Source organism: Gymnogyps californianus, unplaced genomic scaffold (genome assembly GCF_018139145.2).
Source record: "Gymnogyps californianus isolate 813 unplaced genomic scaffold, ASM1813914v2 HiC_scaffold_83, whole genome shotgun sequence".
Classification (NCBI taxonomy): Eukaryota; Metazoa; Chordata; class Aves; order Accipitriformes; family Cathartidae; genus Gymnogyps; species Gymnogyps californianus.
Genome location: NW_026114476.1, coordinates 230,561 through 243,008, shown reverse-complemented (window position 1 = coordinate 243,008; position 12,448 = coordinate 230,561). Strand labels below are relative to the sequence as shown.

General features: G+C 54.9%; 1 protein-coding gene across 1 annotated transcript; it reads right to left on the bottom strand.

Moving 5' to 3' along the window:
• Positions 1–5,829: 5,829 nt before the first annotated feature.
• LOC127029179 (protocadherin gamma-A10-like) lies at positions 5,830–8,270 on the bottom strand. The gene is given in 7 exon segments (XM_050914796.1): positions 5,830–6,541; positions 6,574–7,198; positions 7,201–7,314; positions 7,317–7,343; positions 7,346–7,415; positions 7,417–7,805; positions 7,808–8,270. Coding segments are annotated over 7 exon segments (2,400 nt in total).
• Between the last annotated feature and the right edge of the window lie 4,178 nt (positions 8,271–12,448).

Genomic DNA, 12,448 nt, shown 5'->3' with positions numbered 1-12,448 from the left:
ATCGACACCACCCAGGGAAACCCAAGGCAAAGAGGACAGAGGTTCAGAAAGGCTCAAGGAAAACAACGAGAGCGTGGGCTTGTAGGCGTGTGGCACGTCGGTGTCGACGGGCGGCTCTTCAGCGCTGGCACTGGTGCTCGGGCTCCACTTCCAGAGGTGTCCCCGCTGAAAAGGTCCTCCGCCAGCAGGAGGACCATCATCACTCTACATGCACAGTTATTGCACAAACACTTTATTATTGTTGGAGGATTACCATTGCCTTTCAGGACAGGGAAACCAGGATCACAGCATGAATGGCACAGACCTCGGCACCAGCCATTGAAATCAAATCATTGCTCATCCAAAACCGCATTGACCCACCTAGTTTCCTGGTTCAAAGCCAGCCTCTCATGCTCCTTGCTCTGCGTTCACAGCCTCTAGTTGCACCATGGACAATATCCAACTTTTGGCCATCTATCGGCCACAGGCAAAAGAGCATTTCATTCCGCGACATTTTAGGGAAACAGAAGTCTATCAAAGTCTTTGTCTCGTGCATTGGGTTTGCGTGGCAAGGCTTTGGTAGCGGGGGGCTACAGGGGTGGCTTCTGTGAGAAGATGTCAGAAGCTTCCTCCTGTATGACAGAGGCAGTTCCAGCTGCTCCAAAGATGGAGCCGCTGCTGGCAAACTGAGCCAATCAGCAGACAGTGGTAGCACCTCCGGGATAACATATTTAAGAAGGGTTAAAACCTGCTGTGCAACAGCAGCTGGGAGAGAGGAGTGAGAATACGTGAGAGAAACAACTATGACAGACACCAAGGTCAGTGAAGAAGGAGGTGCTCCAGGTGCCGGAGCAGAGATTCCCCTGCAGCCATGATGAAGACCATGGTGATGCAGGTTGTCCCCTGCAGCACATGGAGGTCCATGGTGGAGCAGATATCCACCCTGCCGCCCGTGGAGGACACCGCGCTGGAGCGGGTGGATGTGCCCCGAAGGAGGCTGTGACCCTGTGGAGAGCCCGCACTGGAACAGGCTCTTGGAAGAACATGTGGCCCCGTGGAGAGGAGCCATGCTGGAGCACGTCTTCTGGCAGGACCTGTGACCCTTGCGGGTGACCTATGCTGAAGCAGTCCGTTCCTGAAGGACTGCACCCCATGGAGAGAACCCATACTGGAGCACATTGTGAAGATCTGCAGCCTGGGGAAGGAGTTGGTTGGAGAAGTTCGTAAAGGACTGTCTCCCATGGTGGGACCCCACGCTGGAGCAGGGGAAGGGCGTGAGAGAAGGAGTGGCAGAGACAACGCAGGATGAACTGACCGCAACCCCCATTCCCCGTCCCCCTGCACCTCTCGGAGAGAGGTAGAGAAATCGGGAGTGAAGTTGAGCCCAGGAAGAAGGGAGGAGTGGCGGGAAGATGTTTTAAGATTGTTCTTCTTTCTCATTACCCTACTCTGACTTTCATTGGCAATACATTAAATTAATTTCCCCGACTCAAGTCTGTTTGCCTGTGACGATAATCGCTGAGTGATCTCCCTGCCCTTATCTCGACCCATGAGCCTTTCATTGTATTTTCCATCCACTTGAGGAGGGAGTGACAGAGCAGCTTGGTGGGCACCTGGCGGCTCACCAAGGTTAACCCACCACATCTTGACAGCTGCAAGCCTTCAAGGTATGGATGGAAACTACTCTCCCAGCCCGATAATCTCTCAGTCTTTTCATCTTTTAATGGTTAAAGATTACCAGCCAAAATGAGGCCCAACTTTAGACCTGGACAAAGAAACAAGGCAAGAATGGGAAACCTACACAAGTGTAAGAATCATAGCTTCACGTTTCATATTGTGTCAGTTGTAGTAGGTACACAGAAAAGGTAACTCGTTGCTAACAAGCCCACAGGAGGCTCACACAGAACTTCACACCATAGACCATAGCCATGCATGCAAAGAGATTTTCTGCTCATCCCATATAATTTGAAGAAGAAACAGAAAAGGTTCTAAAAGCCATGAGCGCTATGGAACTCAATTAAAGACCTACTCATCAAAGTCTCAGCTCAACGGCAACGTCATCCTTCTTCAGCACATGGGCAACTTGGAAGATACAGTACACTACCACGTGTAATGCAAAGTTTGCAACTGTGCCTAATAACCGTCATTCCCAGGAATCATCATGCAACAGGAAAGCAAACTGATGAACCCACAACTTGGTCAGCTGGAGTCCAAGCAAGGCAATATCCAGAAATAACACACCTTCAGACTCATTTATGTACGCCAGCAATGAAGCTTGGAATCGACAAAACACACGCCTTGTCTCCACCAGTACCTCCTCACGCACAGCACCCCCCTAGACTCTCCTCAAACCCTTCACAGATGCATGCCTGTTGTTGATCTTCATCATGTGCAGATGGACTACACCCAAAGAAAACTGGCACAGACAACTGCTCCTTACCATGGAGAACATGTGACTTCTCACCATGTCTATGTGACAAGCAAGAGCATTTCTTCCAGTTGCATTTGAAGGAAACACATCTATGGAAGTCTTTCTCTTTACAGCTGTAAACGTGAAAGGCACGTACGGGACAGTCAGACAAATGTAACAGATGCCACTTCTACTAAGGTCATGTTTACATACGTTCCCCACCAACAAGAACAGAACACCATGATACCCTCACAGCTCCTGCCTTTCACACTCCTGCAGCATGAGCAAGAGGCACGAACACACGACACATTGCTAAACGAAGCTCTGCTGATAATTACAAGGAAACCTACTTACGTAGGAGACCAGGTAAAGAACAACAAAAACATAAATCAGACAAGCAAGGCAAGGAAGCATTAGAAGAGAAAGTGGTGTCAGAGCAACTCACCGAGAGGACGTCTCAGTCTTCACTGCAGGCGTGGAAAGTCATCCCTGAGAGCACCCAGAAGTCATTCAGATCTCAAGCTGCAAGTGCAGCCCTAAAGTCTTACTCTGGACTACGCAGCAGCAAGTTTCATTCTAAGAAATAGTCATGGGCTCTCAGCAATTTTTCTACTCTGTGGCCTGCTCATCTCCCACAAATATGAAGCCGTAAGTGTAAACCCCTTCTCATGGGCTCTTTCTCAAGCTAAGTCTTCTGAGAAGCTACAACAGATTCTCTTTAGCTTCTGCTTCATTTTCCTCACACCTAAATTTCTGTCTTAGGTGCCTGAAGTAAGTATTTGCTGCAAAAAAACACACACAGTTTCAAATGCAAAAGCAGCACCCAGAAATGGGCAAAATGAACCACGACCTTCCAGGAAATAAAGGCCTGAAAGAAAGGGTCATGACAACTATGAAGCAATTCTCCATCGCAATGTTCCAGGGATGGATGAAAGAGGTTTCACACAGGAATTATAAGCTGTTCTACACATGCATCATTGTTCTCTGCCCACAGTTATTGCACAAACACTTCAGGATTGGAGGACTACCATTGCTTTTCAGGACAGGGAAACCAGGATCACAGCCAAAACGGCACAGGCCTTGGCACCAGGCATGAAATCAAACCACTGCTCAGCCAAAAACACCTAGACTCGCCCAGTTTCCTGCCTCAAAGCCAGCCTCTCACCCTCCTTGCACAACATTCACAGTCATTACTTGCACCATGGTCAATATCCAATGTTTTGGCCATATGTCAGCCACAGGCAAAAGAGCATGTCATTCCGTGCATCTTAGGGAAACACAAGTCTGTCAAAGTCTTTCTCTTGGCACCTGAACACCTTCAAGGTACGGATGGAAACTGCTCCCCCAGCCCAACAATTCTCACAGAGCTTTCAACGTTTCAAGGGTTACCAGCCACAATGAGGCCCAGCTTTACACCTGGACAACCAACAAGGCAAGAATGGGAAACCTACACAAGTGAAGGCGTCATAGCTTACACAGATGTCAGCTGTAGGAGGTACACAAGAAGGCTGTCTACTTGGCAAATACTCCACAGGAGGCTCACACAGCAGCTCACACCAAAGACCAGAGCCACAGTTCCTCAAAGGAATTTCTTTGGACGACACAATAGGGAAAATGCATGGAACCACCACTCCGGGCCTCTTACAACACTACGACAAACGGAACTTTTACACTGTCTTGACATCTTTTAGTCATTTCATCTTGTACCACAGCAAACTTTTCAGCTGCCCTGTCTCGGGCAGACAGAGTTTTTCACCCTGCCCAAACATCATGCAACAGGAAAGCTACCTTTGCAGACAGACACCATTGAAAGAAAAGTTGCACACGCAACTTCTCCTTACTGAGAACAAGGATCACAACACGGACGCGTGCAAACAGATTTCTCTGCTCATCACTCTACTTCGAAGAAATGCAAAATGTTCTCAAGTGCATAAGCAATGCAGCTCCCATAAAGACCCAGTCGCCAAAGCATCAGCTCAAAGACACCATCATCCTACTGCAGCACATTGGGCAACTTGGAAGATACATGACTCTCCAATCTTAACGTAAAGTGTATGTCTGTGCTCAGTAACTGCCATTCCCAGGAAACATCATGCAACAGAAAGCAAACTGATGAACCCACAACTTGGCTCAGTTGGAGTCCAAGCAAGGATATCCAAAATAACACACCTTCAGACTCATTTATGTAGGCCAGCAATAAACCCTGGAATCGACAAAACACACGCCATGTCTCCACCAGTACATCCTCACGCACAGCACCCCTAGACTCTCCTCAAACCCTTCACAGATTGCATGCCTGTCGTTGATCTTCATCATGTGCAGATGGACTCCACCAAAGAAAACTGGCACAGACAACTGCTCCTTACCATGGAGAACATGTGACTTCTCACCATGTCTATGTGACAAGCAAGAGCATTTCTTCCAGTTCGCATTTGAAGGAAACACATCTATGGAAGTCTTTCTCTTTACAGCTGTAAACATGAGAGGCATGTACGGGACAGTCAGACAAATGGAACAGATGCGATCTTCCACACACTGTCAGAGACAAAGGCCCACCTTCAGATCATACAACGAGCAAGGCAAGAACTTAACACGCGCAGAGAGGAAGGGAGCACAACATACTCTTCTAGATTAGGGCACTCTTCCCAAGCTCCCATTATGGCATTTCGCATAAGTACCTAATTAAGCTGTTAGTTAAGAACGATGACAACCTGCAAACACACAGGAAGAACCTCCCAGGGCTCCCCACGCAGCTGGAATAACATGTCTTCTGGCTAAACTCGCTTGGGAAGACGAAACTCGCATTGCATGACACCACAGCTGGGCACTGAACAGGGAAAGGAGCAAACCACAGCTCTTGTGCCCTTCAACAGCTCCTCACACACAGCTCCCACGACTCCCATCTCCAACCCTTCACACCTTGCATGGTGTCTTTGACCCTCAGCATTGCAAGCACCTCTCATATACAGCCAGTTGCCCACACATTTCTGTTCAGCATGCATCAGGATCACGCACGGACTGCACATAGCTGTCTTCACATCTCTGCACTAAGAGGGAGACAGATTGTCTGCTAAGTGCACCTCAGAGGAGAAACGTCAAGGGTCTGAAAGTAAAAGAGGCGCTGTCCTCCAGGAGAGACTGGCTCAGGGAACGGCGTGCAACACAGGAACGCCGTGATGAGAGCCAAAGGCCCGCTCTAAGGAAGCTCCAGCCGGCAGCAGGCTCCCTTCGCCGGCCTCCCACAGCCACTGTAACGCTGAGCCGCAACCCCACGCTCCCCTCCCCGCAGCAAGAGGCACCAGCACCCAGCGCGGTGCTGAACGCAGCTTTGCCTTCCTTGGAACGACAGCTCCGCGCGCGGGACAGAGAGAGAAGGCGGCGGGGAAAGGGCAGAGAAGCAGCAGAGGGAAGCGTCGCGGAGCAAGTGTGCTCAGAGGAACTCACCGGGGAGCGGCGGGGTCCGCGCGGCGGGCGCCGGCAGGGTCCTCCCCGAGCAGCGGCGCGGGCTCGTCGGGCGGCGGCCGGGCCGGGAGGGTGTCGCAGCAGCTGCCGCCCGACAAGCGGAGCTGGCTCTTGCGCGAGTCGGCGGTGAGCGACACCTCGTGCGAGTAGGAGTGCAGGAAGGCGCGGACGCCGTCGATGCCCACGAAGTGCGAGGCCGGGACGCCGCGCAAGGCGCCGCTGCCCGCCGCCAGCAGCTGCGAGCGGCGCCAGCGCCGCAGGCGCAGCGCCAGCAGCAGCAGCAGGAAGGCGAGGAAGAGGCAGGACACGGCCGCCACGGCCACCACCAGCCACCGCGTCAGGCTGCCGGCCGCCTCGCCCGGCGCCGCCGCCGCGCTGCCCAGCTCCGACAGCAGCTCGGCCACGCTCTCGGCCAGCACCACCGTCAGCGTCGCCGTGGCCGACAGCGCCGGCCGCCCGTGGTCCTTCACCACCACCACCAGGCTCTGCCGCGCCGCGTCGCGGGCCAGCGGGAAGCGCGCCGTCCGCACCTCGCCGCTGTGCAGCCCCACGCGGAACAGCCCCGGCTCCGTCGCCTTGGCCAGCTCGTACGACAGCCACGCGTTCTGCCCCGCGTCCGCGTCCACCGCCACCACCTTGGCCACCAGCGCCCCGGGCTCCGCCGAGCGCGGCGCCAGCTCCACGCCCGCCCACCCCGCGCCCGCGCCCGCGCCGCCGCCGCCGCCGCCGCCGCCGGCGGGTACAGCACCTGCGGCGCGTTGTCGTTCTCGTCCACGATCACGAGCCGCACCGACACGTTGCTGCTCAGCGCCGGCGCGCCGCCGTCCTCCGCCCGCACCCACAGCCCCACCTCGCGCACCTCCTCGTAGTCGAAGGAGCGCAGCGCGTACAGCGCGCCCGTCTCCGCCTGCACCGACACGTACGACGACAGCGGCGCGCCCCGCACCCGCCCCTCCGACAGCCGGTACCGCACGCGCGCGTTCTGCCCCCAGTCCGCGTCCGACGCCCGCACCGTCAGCACCAGCGCGCCCGCCGCGTTGTTCTCGGGCAGCCGGGCGCTGTAGCGCGCCTCCGCGAACACCGGCGCGTTGTCGTTCACGTCCAGCACCCGCAGCGCCAGCACCGCGCTGCTCCACAGCGCCGGCGACCCGCCGTCCGCCGCCCGCACCGTCACGTTGTACTCCGCCACCGCCTCCCGGTCCAGCTCGCTCGCCGTCACCACGCGGTAGTAGTCCTCAAACGACCGCTCCAGCCGGAACGGGACGCGCTCGGCGATGCTGCACCGCACCTCGCCGTTCGCCCCCGAGTCCCGGTCCTGCACGTGCAGCAGGGCCACCACCGTCCCCGCGGCGCGTCCTCAGAGATCGCAGCCAGCGCCGACCGCACCGAAATCTGGGGCGCGTTGTCGTTCACGTCTGTCACGCTGATCGCGACTTTCGCCGTGTCGAAAGGCCCCGCCGTCCTGCCTGCACCTCCAGTTCGTAGAGTCGCCTTCCTCGAAGTCCAGGCTCCGCACCAGCGTGATCGCTCCCGTCTCAGACTCCAGCTGGAAAATCCGATGCCAGGTCGACTTTCTTCAAGGAGTATTTCACGTGCCCGTTCAGCCCCTCGTCGGCGTCGGCGGCCGTGACGCTGACGAGGACGGAGCCCACGGGCACGTCCTCCGGCACACGCACCGTGTACTCCGCCTGGCTGAACACGGGCGCGTTGTCGTTCGCGTCCAGCACCGCCACGCGGATCCGCGCCGTGCCCGTCCGCGCCGGCTCTCCGCCGTCGCTCGCCCTCAGCACCAGCTCGTGAAACGCCGCCTCCTCCCGGTCCAGCGCCTTCGCCAGCACCAGCTCGGGACGCTGAGCCCCGCCGGGGCCCGCCTGCACGGCCAGCGAGAAGTGCTCGTCGCCGCTCAGCTCGTACCTCTGCAGGGAATTCGGTCCCACGTCCGGGTCGTGAGCCTGGCCAGGGGAAACCGCGACCCCAGCGCTGTCGTCTCGCTCATTCTCACCTCCGTTTCTGCCTCTCGGAAGCTGGGCGCGTTGTCGTTAATGTCCGTGATTTCCACTTCGATGCCGTAAACCTGCATTTCCCCCTCCACTATCACCTCACAGCGCAGCACGCATTCTGCCACCAGCTCGCACAGCTGCTCTCTGTCTAGCCTCTCCGCCGTCACTAAATGTCCCGTCTTCCCGTGCAGAGCGAAGTACTGCGTCCTGCCTTCGGAGACAACGCGGACGCCGCTGTCGCGGAGCGCCGGCAGGTCCAGCCGCAGGTCCTTGGCCACGTCGCCCACGAACGAGCCCTTCGGCATCTCCTCGGCAACCGAGTAGCGCAGCTGCCCCCACGCCGCCTCCCACGCCGACACCAGCACGCACCACAGCACGGCTCGCTCCCGCCGGCCCCACCGCCTCCCCGCCGCGCACATCGCCGCCGCGGCTCCGCCGGCACCGCACCACCGCCGGACGCTCCCCGCCGACGAACGCCGACCCGCCGCCCGCTCCGGCTCCGCTCCGGCTCCGGCTCCGGCTCCCGCTCCCGCTCCGGCTCGCCGCTCCCGGCCGCTGCCGCCGGCCCCTCCGCCTCGCTGCAGCACGGCTCCGCACCGCGGGGACGCTCGCAGACCGCCCGGACGCCGAGCCACCCACCCAGCCAGCCAGCCAGCCAGCCAGCCAGCCAGCCGGGCCGCAGCGGGCGGGGCTGCCTGCAGCGCTCCGGCCTTCCTCTCGCTCCTCCTCGGTCAACAGCGGCGCCCGCAGCCTCCTCCCGGCACTGCAGGCACCGAGCGCTGCCGAGCGCTGCCCGCCCTGCCTTTGCCACGGGCAGCTCGCGGGGACGGGGCCGCCGCCGCGGACACATCGGTTCCCGTCCAGCCCTGATCTCCGGCGCTGGCTTGTCTCCAGCCGAGCTCCTCTTTCAGCCTCCAGGCCATCACGACCACAAAGAAATCACACGCCTCCCGTGGGCGGGGTACTTCTACCGCACGGGAAAGAATGAAGTGGTAATGGCGATATAGACGAAGCTCCTGTGGAGCTGGGGTTGCCCAGGAGCCTGCCATGGGCTCTGGGAGTTCTCCCTAGAAGACCTTCCTCAAAACACAGTGCCGGAGGAGGCTCCCCTCCTGCTCGAAAACCATGCTCTCCCACCCACCCCCGTTTCAGGCCTCTACGTCCCTTGATCACTTCGCACTCACTGTACTACAGCTACCCGGGAGGCGGGAAGCACCTGCAGTGAACCTGGCCAGAACCATCTGCTCGGCTCCCCGCAAACTGCAGGGAAAATGGCTGTGCGAGTACAGCAAGAAGAACAACGGGTCCTCTGCCTCGGCTCCTGTGCCTCTTCTGTGGCCCACAACAGCAAAGCGGGGATGGGTGCAGCCATAGAACAGGCTTGGTTTGCTCCAGATCTTTCTTACGCCCTTTCTTTTCCCGGTATTCGTCTATTCTCTACAGTGTTTTTGAACTGGATGAGAGCAACTGAATTGTATTAAAAGGCGGGTACATCCACAGATAGAGCTAATAATGGAAAAGGAAATTTGAAGGCCTTTAACGGGTGATTTCCCTTTTTCTTAGGCCACATGAATTTAGGGTTTGTATAGTTTATACACATTTACATTTATATCTATCCGAGGAATTCGAGAGCTTGAACGAGCAGGAAGGGGCTTTGATTTTTCTCAGCAATCACGGTGGAAAAGATGGATGCTTGTTAGTACAGGGTTCATCTAATGCTTGAATCTTCATGTTGTAGGACAACTTTCCAACAAAATACTGTAGGACAGCAGGAGAAGACAAGTACAGCTGCACACCCTGAACTATGTGGAGGCTTTGTAAAAGTGCAAATGGACTTTATTGAGGTGCCTAATTGCTGTCATTTTGAGTAATTCCTTCTGGTTTTAGAGATGTTCTCAGGATGGGTAGAGCCCTCTTCTTCTCAACACGTAGATGCAACAGCTATTGCAAAAAGTGGCTGAGAGACTGAATTCCTCAGTTTAGTATTCCCCTGTCAAGGGGATCAACCAGGGCCAAGCACCTCTCTTTGGGAAAGGGGATCGGAAAAGAAGACAGGCTCGAACTACAAAAGGCAGTTTGGTAGGGTTTTTTTTGCGATCCCATTCTACACCTTCCCCTGTGTATGAAAGACAGATCAGGGACGGTAAAAAAGAGGGAACTACCACCCAGGAAAAAGAAATGAGAAATAACTGCACAAAGAACTCGGAAAAATCATGCCTGGATAAAATGTATCCGTCCCATTAATGCTGCCATTTCTGCAGCAGCCTTCTCCAAAACATGGCAGGGCACTCCATGGAAGAGGGAACATTCACTAGGGAGGAACAATCTGTAACTTCTCCATGCTGGAGCCACATGCACCTTTCCTTTGGGAAACACCATTAACCAAAGGGTTTGCATCCAGCTATCAACCACGTCCAAGTACATCGGCTTGGGAAAAAAGTGATCGGAAGGAAAAAGCTCCAACACCGAGCGTCCACCGCTTTTCCCGACTCTGTCGTGCAGAATCATTAATTTACCGTGTTCACCGTTACGAACTCAAACGAGAGTCATAGTCAAAACCTCTCAGCTGAACCCGAACCTCTGACCACCAAAGAACCAAGAAGTGCCGCCGCTAGCTGCCTGCTCTGAGTGGAAGGGGGCTCCCGTTCCTTTCTTCATTCCTTCCTTCATGGAGACACGGATCAGCACTTCCCATCCACCCCACCCGGGGAAACCCAGGAGAAAGAGGACGGAGGTTCAGAAAGGTACAGGGTCTCATTCAGCACAGGAAGGGTACACCTTCACCGTTACTAACACACACCATTGTAGACAGCACAGGTTTTGTAGACCCTTTTTTTGCCTTCTCGACGTCCAGCATCAGCAGAGCTCATTACATCTCAGAGGGTCACACACCTGTACCATTTTATCCAGCACAAGTTGAATGGCAGGAACCTCTCCACTGACCCTACTCGTGTGACAGCTGACGACGCAGGAAGTGCCGCTTCGCACTGCCTGCTGCCACCAAAGTCACGGCACAGCACTGTTTCATTCCTTCATGGAAACAGGGATCGGCAGTGGCCGCCCAAGCAGAGCAAGGAAGACCCAGCAGCCCACTGCCCTCGGCGTGAGGTTAGGTATATTTCTCTGCTCACCACCATTCTCGGAAGAAATAGAAGGATTCAAAAGCACCCAAATGGTAAACGGCCAAACTACAAGAGGAGCAGGCATCCAACAGAGAACGAGTCATCAAACTCATGGCTCACGGGGAATCTCCTCCCCTCTTTTATCACACACACTTGTTCCACAGAGATGCCACTTCTACTGAGGTCATGTTTACATATATTCCCCACCAACACCTCTCTTTTATTTGACTCAGGAAGCATGGAAACCTTTCCTTAATGCAACTCCAAAGGCGTTTACAACGGACATACGCTCTCGGGTACTTTCACGTCGTCCCCTTGAGCCACAATGAATGCTCAGAAGGCAATGTTCCTGGCACAGCAATAATAAAGGAACTCATCTAGCTTTTATATAATCATGACGCAACTATAAGAGCAAGCAACCATATTATAGCTAGGGAAGACTTTAAGAGCTTTTTAGCACTCTGTCAGGTTTTTTCAGTTCTGCTTTCCTTCCCTGCCACAAATACCAAGAAGGAAATAGTTGTGTTGGAGTAATCAAGAAGTAATCAGAAACAGAACAAAGCAAAAGTCATTGCAATCCTGTCATGCCGGGCCTGCAAAGGGTTTCCCTCTTCCCGGCCTTTCTTCCTTTTGCTCCTGTAAGTCTCTGACCTTTGTCCCACTGTTGATTTTTCTTGTAGGGAGAAGAGCAATTACACTGCAAAATGTATCACCCTAAAGGTAGTGTGTAGACCTCTATCCTAACATAGCCAAATAACCTTTATTGTTTTGTTTCTGATTCACAAAACTTCCTTCTTTTGCATCTCCATACTTGAGGGGCTGACAATGGCAAAGTGCCAAGCCACGTCGAGTCTTTCATAGAACATACAGTAGTTTGGGTTGGAAGGGACTTGTAAAGATCACCGAGTCCACCCCTCTGCCATGGGCAGGGACATCCTTCACTAGGTCACGTTGCTCAAAGCCCCGTCCAAGCTGTCCTTGAACCCTTCCAATGATGGCGCATCCACAACTTCCCTGGGCAACCTGTTCCAGTCTCTCACCACTCTCATCATAAAACATTACTTCTTATGTCAATCAGAACTACCCTCCTTCAGTTCAAAACCGTTGCCCCTTGTCCTGTCATGACAGGCCCTGGTAAAAAGTCTTCCCCATCTCTCTTATCAACCCCCTTTATATATTGAAAAGGCACAATAAGGTCCTCCCAGAGCCTTCTCTTCTCCAGGCTGAAGAACCTCAACTCCTTCAGCCCTTCTTCATAGGGAGGTGTTCCAGTCCTTTGACCATTTTTGTGGCCCTCCTCTGGACCAGCTCTAACAGGTCCATGTCTTTCTTGTAGTGTGGGCCCCAGAGCTGTACGCTGTACTCCAGGTCGGGTCTCATGAAAGCATGGTAGAGGGGAGCACCACCTCCCTCGACCTGCTGGCCATGCTACTTGTTATGCAGCCAAGGACACGATTGGCTTTCTGGGGCAGCAA